Source organism: Galeopterus variegatus, unplaced genomic scaffold, assembly GCF_000696425.1.
Source record: "Galeopterus variegatus unplaced genomic scaffold, G_variegatus-3.0.2 Scaffold7269, whole genome shotgun sequence".
Classification (NCBI taxonomy): domain Eukaryota; kingdom Metazoa; phylum Chordata; class Mammalia; order Dermoptera; family Cynocephalidae; genus Galeopterus; species Galeopterus variegatus.
Window position 1 is genome coordinate 89726 of NW_007733380.1, and position 9050 is coordinate 98775.

A 9050-nucleotide genomic window follows, 5' to 3' on the forward strand; every position below is an offset into this window, starting at 1 on the left:
AAAAAAAACAGATATAGATATATAAATATAAGAGGGAATTTATTAGGGTGTATTAGTCTATTTTTGTTGCTTATAACAAAAATACCTGGAACTGGGTAATTTATAAGGAAGTGAAATTTATTACTTACAGTTGCACAGACTGGGAAGTCCAAAGTCCGGGGAACACATCTGGCGAAGGCCTTCGTTGGTGGTCATTTCAGTGATGTGGGATATCACACGGCAAAAATGGTGGAGCAGAGAGAGAAAGATCGACTCTCACGTGCTCTCATTTTAAAGCCCTCAGAACCATGCCTATGACCATCATTAAACCATTCACAATGGTCCTCACAATCTAATCACCTCTTCAAAGCCCTACCTTTCAATTACCTAATTACATAATTCCTACTGTCAACATTTATAGTGGGGATTGAGCTTCAATGGCTTTGGAGGGGCCCTTCAATCCACTGCATAGGGGATTTGGCTCATGTGATTGTAGAGGCTGAGAAGCCCCACAACAGGCCGTATACAAGCTGTGAGACCCTGGGTTGCCAGTGGCATGGCTCAGTAGAAGTCCAAAATCCTCAGAACCAGGGAAGCCACTGGTGTAATTCTTAATCTGAGGTTGAAAGACTAAGAACCTGATGGCCACTGGTGTTAAGTCCTGGATTCCTAAGGCCAGAGAGCCTGAAGTTCTGATGTCCAAGGGCATGAGGAAGAAAGAGAGTGGCCCAGTTCCAGAAGAGAGAGGGGAAATCCTTTCTCTCCTTTTTTGTTCTACCTGAACCCCCAGCCAATTGGATGGTGCCCACCCACATCAAGGGTGATCTTCCCCATTCAGTGTGTGGACTCACATACCATTCTCCTCTGGAAACACCTTCACAGGCACACCCAGAAGTAATGTTTTACCAGTTCTCTAGGTATTCCTTAATCCAGTCATGCTGACACCTAAAATTAACCATCACAATCCCTTAGTCACTTTACTAGAACATTTCGCTTATAACTTTTATCACCAGCAAATTTTAGAGCCACCTTCCATAAAGAAGCAAGTTTTTATTTCTTCAAGAATTATGCTCACAGAAGACAAATAAACAACAAAGCCTGGCTGGGATGTCGATGATGTGCGGCCAGCCAGGCTCACACCCTACCTCAGTGACCCCCTTCCATCTGCCAGTATCCCAGCACCCATAGTTCACAGCTACAAATTTTACTTTCTCGTGGACCTGGATTCCTCAAAATTTGTCAGAAGCATTTGAAAGCCATAAATGTCAGGGTATTGCCCTGGTGGACTCCACTCATGCTCTGACCTGCTCTTCCTTTCAGCCACCTGCTGGGACAGGCATGCCCATGATGCCTCAGCAGCCAGTTATGTTTGCACAGCCCATGATGAGGCCACCCTTTGGAGCCGCAGCTGTGCCTGGCACACAGGTCAGTTTCTTAAAGGTCCACGAAACAGTGACATTGACTCATAAGTATAAAATTTTCATGTGGCAAACTGTTTAAAAAGTGTTTTTACGTAATTGTAATCCTCATACCTGTTGCTTCAGAAGTAAAGGGAGCAAGGAAGACAGAATAACAACAGTGCGAAGTCTGGAGAAAAATAACAGAAATAACTGTCCTAAGGTCCCTCCATTCTTCTACTTAATTCAGAATGGTTCCCGAGAACAACAGACATTTAGGGAATTCAGGGTATATATCCCAGAGAAATGAGTGCTTTTGACCTATAGTTTTCATTATGTGTTCCCAGAATTAGCTGAAAAGGATTGAGGCACAGCCCTTCAGACTGCAAAGTCTGCGTGAGCCTTGTGACACTAACTGCAGTGAGTCTACCAAAGTACAAGGTCTGAGGCAACAGTCGCCATAAGAATCCCCTCACTTCAGACACCAGCCACAAGTCTGGGAGTCCCTAGGGCCACCCTCATATTAGACAGTTCCCTAGAATGACTCACAGAAGTTAGGAAAGTGCTAAACTTAAGGCTGTAGTTTTATGGTAGTGAAAGGAAACAAATTAGATCCAGCTAAGCGGGGAGAGATGCATAGATGATATCTGGGAGAGATGTATAGGGGATGTCTGGAAGAGCTCCAAACATAAAGCCTCTTTGTCCTCAGGGCTGTTCCCTTCCTGGTATCAATGTGTGACAGACAGTGTACATACACTATTGCCAAATCAGGAAGCTCACCTGAACTTCAGTGTTTAGTGTCATTGAAGCTTTATTATATAGAAATGATTGATTGAATTATTAGCCATGTGGCAGAACTCAATCTCTAACACCCCTTCCTCCTAGAGATCAGGCTGGTATCTTGTGGTCCAAAGACCCTCTAATCACATGTTTTGTCTTTCTGGCCTGGCCAGCCTACACTCAGAGTCATCTTGTTAGCATAAATTATGGAGGGGTCCCATGGGTCACCTTGTTAGCATAAACTCTGAGGTTTGGTTCCAGGAGCCTGCCATGAATAACAAAGACAGTCCTATCACTAGGTAAATTACAAGATTTATGAACTTTGTTGAACCGTTTTGCTGCTAATAGTGCTAGTCAAATTAAGTCATACTTTCTTGATTCCTCTTTTAAATTGTCTGGACAAGGTGGGAGAGTATATTGAACGAAAGGTTTCCACCATGAGTGCTTGACTGGGATGGAGTCAGAACACCAAATTATCTATCACTTTAGTAGCAGCATGCAGAGCAAACTAAACCAAATAGCTCAAATATATTTAATGATATCAGAAAATGGTTTTACTCCCATAATATTTTTAACTTACCAAATGGGTATTTATATCGTCTTATCCATAGGATACCTACTGTGAACTTTCTGAGTATATTTTAATCCCTTTTGCTTCCTTGATCCATCTCTAAATTCATCCTCCACTTGTTCCCAAAATTTACTTTCACCTTCTTCATTTTAATCCCTCAAAAGCCACAGTGACCAGGAGAAGGAATGGTGGGTGTTGAAAGAGAGAAATTTAGAATGTGAGAAGCTCTACCCTTCATGACCGTAACCAACACAGTGGCTTCAGGAGAAATTATCTAGTATGCATGAAGACTAATGAGCCCTGCCTAGAGAGGTTTTGGGGGTGGCAAGGAAGGTTTGGGGCGTAATGGTTGGGATTAAGTTTAACCTAGATATACTAAAATTCTAAGGGACCTCATTTATCATGAATGTTTCCTTGATATTTAAATAGATCCATGGCTATTTACCACCTTTTTGAAAAAAAGAAGGATGTTTCTATTACTACGAACTTGAAACAATAAACAATGTTGAGTTTTTTTTAACGTTATTGTATTTGGTGTGCCGAAAGCTTTAGAAGTGATTTAATACAATTTTATTACTGAAGGCAATTGTTCTTCTTATACAACACGAGTGGTAGCATCAATTTGTTTTCTTAATTTGAAGAATGAAAAATAGATGATATGATGAAAACTCATTGTTTTAATCACTACATGAGTTTATAGTAAGTAAGGAAATAGTATACCATATTTATACAATTTTTATATTGTATTTCCTATATCAGAGAAAAGGCATAATTATATCAGAGAACAAGTTTGTAGCTTCAGAAAACAAAACAGTTTTTCATTATTGAGCCTGAACTATCCCACTGTTTTTTTAATTGATTAGTATCATGATATTGTCATCTCACTTAATTACTAATTGTAGACCAATCCTTGAGTTTCTTATCTTCTAAGCAACTTCAAGTCTTACACTTCTCCTTCCTGATACTTTTATGAAGCATTATCACAGTTTTATAAATGGGAATTTGACCGATTGCTAATGCAGTCAGTCAGTCAGTTTCTGGACATGGGAACAAATCTCAAAATCCATACTTCTAGAGCTCTGTTTACTGAACCAATAAAAACATACGTCTCTGCCCCATAGTCCCAGATTTCTGAGATTTCCATCATGTTACAAGTGTAGGAGATTAATTAGACTCAAGGCATAGATGTCAACTATTACTCTATACAGATTACATGAGATATTTCAAGGCTTGCACCCTAATATTACTGCAAAAGTCTGCTCCCAGAAGTTATATCTGTCACACAATGAAATAATTTAAGTGCTGATTAAACAGAAGCAAGGTAAGTTAATTATTTGTTACTTTCGTTCCAAGGTTAGTACAATTCTTTCCTATAGTATTTAATACATAGTTTTAGCCTTCTCAGAGAGCTGGATAAGTGATGTTGGAATTTTGTGACATTCATAACCAGGAAACTATTTGCTCATCTGGACACTTGACTGATTTTTCACTTAAAATAATTTACATGAAATCCTACTATATTTAGCTAATAATTTTAAATAATTTCTTAAGTGGCTTTCTGCAAACTGTTTCAATTTTTCCTTCAAACTCACTCTTACTATAAAAAAAAAAAGCCATTTAAATTCCTTTATTAGTTTAGTGGTACTAATAACTCAAGTAAAAATGCTTTTGAATAGAGAAATTGACTGTTTTTTGTTTGTTTGACTGTATATACATAATATCTTTATGTGACTAGTTTTTCACATCTTCCCTAACTTATCCGTATTGTTCTACCAGTCTCCACATTTTACTTTGGCAAAATCTGATGTCAAAAAATTTCAAGAAAGCCAAATATCATTTGAAGTGTACTGTATTTTAATAAACCAATCTAGAATTAAACACAACACTGTGACTAAGTAGAACAAATTAGGTTTTGTAAATTACTTGTTTAAATCTACTTGTAGATTTTAGCCATCTAATCTTTTGCATGTTTGTTTTCTGTGGTATATGTTCTACCTAATGCTTATCTGTCTCTGTTTGCTTTCTATTTCTGCTCTTTGGGGATGGCTTTTTTCCCATTAGCTTTCTCCAAGCCCTACACCTGCCACTCAGAGTCCCAAGAAACCTCCAGCAAAGGACCCATTAGCGGATCTTAACATCAAGGATTTCTTGTAAACAATTTAAGGTATCTAATATTGAGCTTTTCCTGCGGGCTTATAATAATGAGCTATACTATGTTTAGCTGTTTCAGTTATAATATTTGTTATTTCTATTTTGAAAAGATGTGTATAATAATACTTTGAGTGTTTATACTTTTTAAGTCAATATTAAAAGCTATCTATCAATTTTTTTAATCATAACTAATAAAACTATGGAGGGAAATAAAGTTCCAAATTGTCCTTATCATAGAAAGCACAAAGATTATACAGGTAAAGCAAAAAGTTGCCCAAGCTACTTGGTAAATTAGAAAACTTCCACTTTATTACATGATGACTGGAATTTATAGAAAGCTAACATTTGTAATATTGCATTTAGAAATCATCTAAGAATATCGCTTCTCAGCCTTTGGCTAAGATCAAGTGTAAGAATATAATGTATTTTTATTTTGTTTATCTTTATGTTGCCTCATAGAGTAAAGCTTAGATTATTGCCATTTTCATTTCCACATTCGAGCAGAATTTTGAATTTTTAACATTCTAGTTTTATTTTTTTATTTTTTTTATTTTTTTGAAATCTGAAAATATTTTATTAAATCGATATTCTAACTAAAAATTTAGTTGGGTGACTAATTCAGTGAAAGCTAGACACACATTCATGGCAATTTCAAAATTTCAAATTAGTTCAAAGCAATGACATTTATAGGAATGGTATTAAGATTTTGTATGTTTGTCTTTTTTTAAAATTTTAACTACATTGTATATTGATAAATTAAAAAAACATTTTAGCTTTAAATTTCATATATCTCATACAATTTATGAAATGATTAATAGTGAACTGTGGAAGGACATTTATTATCAACCCCAGCACCTAACAAATTGAGTAGGTTCTCAACAAATATTTGCTAAATGGATGAACAGTGTTAATACTGCTTTTCATTTACAAAGTACTGTTTATATTTACTTCCCAGTTGTTAACTCCTTCAGTCTTCTCGGTGGGAGATCAAATCCCGTGAGATAAACTAGCCAGATATTTTTTGTCTCCATTTCACAGCTAAAAGAACTGATCCTTGGGTATTAAGTGATTTGCCCCAGGACTCACAGGAAAAACAGTAAGAGTGTTTAAGTTTTGAACCACTGTCCAGTGCTGTTTTTATTATATATCCACAGCCTATATTTATTAAAAACTTTGCCTAATGCCTGCTAAGATTTTTTGGATTCCTACTTTATGATTTTTTTTTACAAGATTAATAATATATTGTCGTAAGGCTTTAACATCTCAGTCAAGTAATTTCTCCTTGTGCCCAGCTTTTCTATTCCACTGTGAGTGGGGCTGATTAGGCACAAACAAAACAATGAGCACTTATTTCTTCACAATTAAAGTTTCAGAAGAGATCAAGGAAACTGCATAGAGCAGCCTAAATATCGCTCTCATCGTATGCCAGGAACTTTGATAAGTACCAGAAACAGAGATGCTTGAGACAGTCCCTGTTCTCAGGGATTCACAGGAGAGAGATTATAATATGAAGAAGAGGCCCCTGCAGGGCTAAGTCTTAAGACCCAGGAAAGGTTTTTTGACAGAAATGACTGATGAAGCATGAATTAGCCAGGGAGATAAGTGGGGAGTGGTCTGAGAGAAGGCATTGAGTCATGAGGGCTGTCTCTCTTCTCTTCTATTCTGTCACTTGTTCAACTGTTTAGTAAGTGACTCATTAAACACCATAACTGAATAGAAGCAAAAAATAATGGAAGTCACTGCCACCCCCCACTGCCTTTTTTTTTTAAAGGTTAGCTGCTCTTAGTTGATACTGAATGTCTTACTTCTAAAATTTCTGATAAGTATCAAAATTTCTAACTTTTGTTGACATATTTTTATCTAAAATGAAACTATACATAGAAAGTTCTTTGTTTTTTTTAAAATTTCCTGGCTGAAATTTTAAACTTGTTTCAAAGAGTTTTGTAAGTATATGAATATGAATTTGTTAATACAGAAAGCTTTTGTGTAAAGATTTTTTGCAGTTAGTAACTATGAAGTAAAATTGCAAGGGAGGTAAAATGTTTAAGTATGTAACAGCCTGTTTTCTAATTCAAGTACTTTTTTCTTTACAGCTGCGATTTTTGTGACTGAATAGGAAAAAAATGAGTTTGGAGACTTCAAATAAGATTGATGCTCAGAGTTTCAAAGGGAGCCACCAGTACCAAACCCAATGCTTACTCATAACTTCTCTTCCAAAATGTGTAGCACAGCTGTGAAAGTGAACATTAGGAACGTGTACTACCTTAGCTGTTATCCCTGCTCTCGAAACTGTAGTGTATTTGGGTTATCTGTGTGTTTTAAGATGTAAACAATGAATGGATGTTTCTGATGCCTTTTGTGCTTTTCTGAACCTCGCCCATGGACAGATGATGCAGCTGTTGTGTGGTGAGCCACTTGGAAAGATGTTTGTGTTTTTGAAGGTTTCGATGTATATATAACTTTGGACAAACCCTAATCTCTCCCCATAAATTCTCTTTTCTTCTGTATCTCTGTTACAAGCGTAGTGTGGTAATATCAGATAGTAAGAAAAACACTCTTAAATATACAAAACTTTTTTCTGTGTGGAGTACATTTTTCCAATCACAAGAACTTCAACTGTTGTGAGAAATGTTTATTTTTGTGGCACTGTATATGTTAAGAAATTTTATTTTAAAAAATATAAAGGTTAACGTCCATTAAAAAAAAAAATACTTCTCCTTGAAGCTACCTTATCAAGAATGAAAAATCATAAGGGAAGAATTCCATATTTATCACTGCTATATTAAAATATATATTTTAATTATCTTTAACAGGTTTTGCATCTAAATTGATCTATTTATTCATTCTTGATTAAATGCACTGACAAGTAAAGGGTCCGTTTCTTTCATGTCTGTGAAAACGCAATTAAAGATGTACTATTCAAGTGATTATGGAAGCACCCCAAGTTATATCTGTATCTTAAAGATTACTGCAAATATTTTTACTTTACTGTGCATTTTATGTACATCTGTTAATTTAGTATTTCTTTGTGTGTGTTCTCTAGACTAGTGTTCTTCCATCCTTCAATTGATCTCAAAGTAGGTTTTGTTGTATCATTGTGGTTAGGATTTAAACAAATTCAGAGAATTGTATCCTTTACTGTACATACTGTATTCTTTGATTTTTAATTTGTTGTCATACTGTCTGTGCTGATGGCTTGGCTTAAGATTTTGATGCATAAATGAGGTCACTGTTGATCAGTGTTGCTAGTGGCTTGGCAGCTCTTCGTAAAAGCATACTGGATTGGAAAGGTATTTGCCTATTTTTCAAACTATTTAATAGATGTATGGTACCATTTAAAAGTGGTTGTATCTGAATTTACTGTGGGGATAACATAAACTGTAATAGGGGAAAATTACCTAAAACCAATTTCAAAATGGCTTTTCTTTGTATTTCGGTTTAAAAATCCAGTGCATGTATGCCCTCTGAGATGCAATAAACACCTTGAACAAAGAAAATGCAAACAAACTTTCTCTCTTTGAGTATTTTTTAAGGAAAAGGTCTGTTTCAAATGACACACATATTATACACAAAATATTGAAGATTTTAAAATATTCAGGGCAAGAAATTCATCCATGCTGATATAGTTTTGATTATTTTATAGTAAATTAAAAACGAGGGGGTAAAAAAGCAACTTTAATGAGCTGTCATTTAACTGGGACTCCATGGTTGCTTACAAATAGATTGAAATTTCATTTTCCAAAGTATATATTTATTTTTAGGGTGAACTTTCTTTTAAAATATGCAATTAAAATCTTGGAATTGTTTTGTGAGAATTCTCTATGGACTTTGAAGAATAATATGACTTCAGGCTATAGTTTACTTACACACTTGTACATACATATGCTCTCAAACAAAATCTAGATTAGCCTATTTTAATAAAGTTAGGTGACTTTATGCCTACAATCAAATTGTTATGGTGTCTCAAAAAGTAATCCAATCTCAAATAGAAGTATTTCTCAAATGAAACATATTGTATTTTAAAACTGTTTTTCCCTTAGTTACCAAGGATTTTTAGCTTGAGAACTAACTTTCAGAAGCCAGTATCTGATTATGAAATACGATTTTTATAGATTATATTTTGTTCATATATTACTTTGTGGGCATATTGTAATAAAAATGTGTTTTAGATT

The 9050-nt window shown here is 35.2% G+C and overlaps 1 protein-coding gene across 1 annotated transcript in view; it reads left to right on the forward strand.

The window, feature by feature from the left end:
* The window catches only part of SNAP91 (synaptosomal-associated protein, 91kDa), an 80976-nt gene extending 72591 nt beyond the window's left edge, over nt 1-8385 (forward strand). The window contains exons 21-23 of the mRNA XM_008591763.1: nt 1300-1404; nt 4789-4891; nt 6972-8385. Of these exons, the coding sequence (XP_008589985.1) occupies nt 1300-1404; nt 4789-4881 (198 nt within the window). The 3' untranslated portion in view covers nt 4882-4891; nt 6972-8385. The remainder of the gene's footprint in view (nt 1-1299; nt 1405-4788; nt 4892-6971) is intronic.
* Nucleotides 8386-9050: the final 665 nt, after the last annotated feature.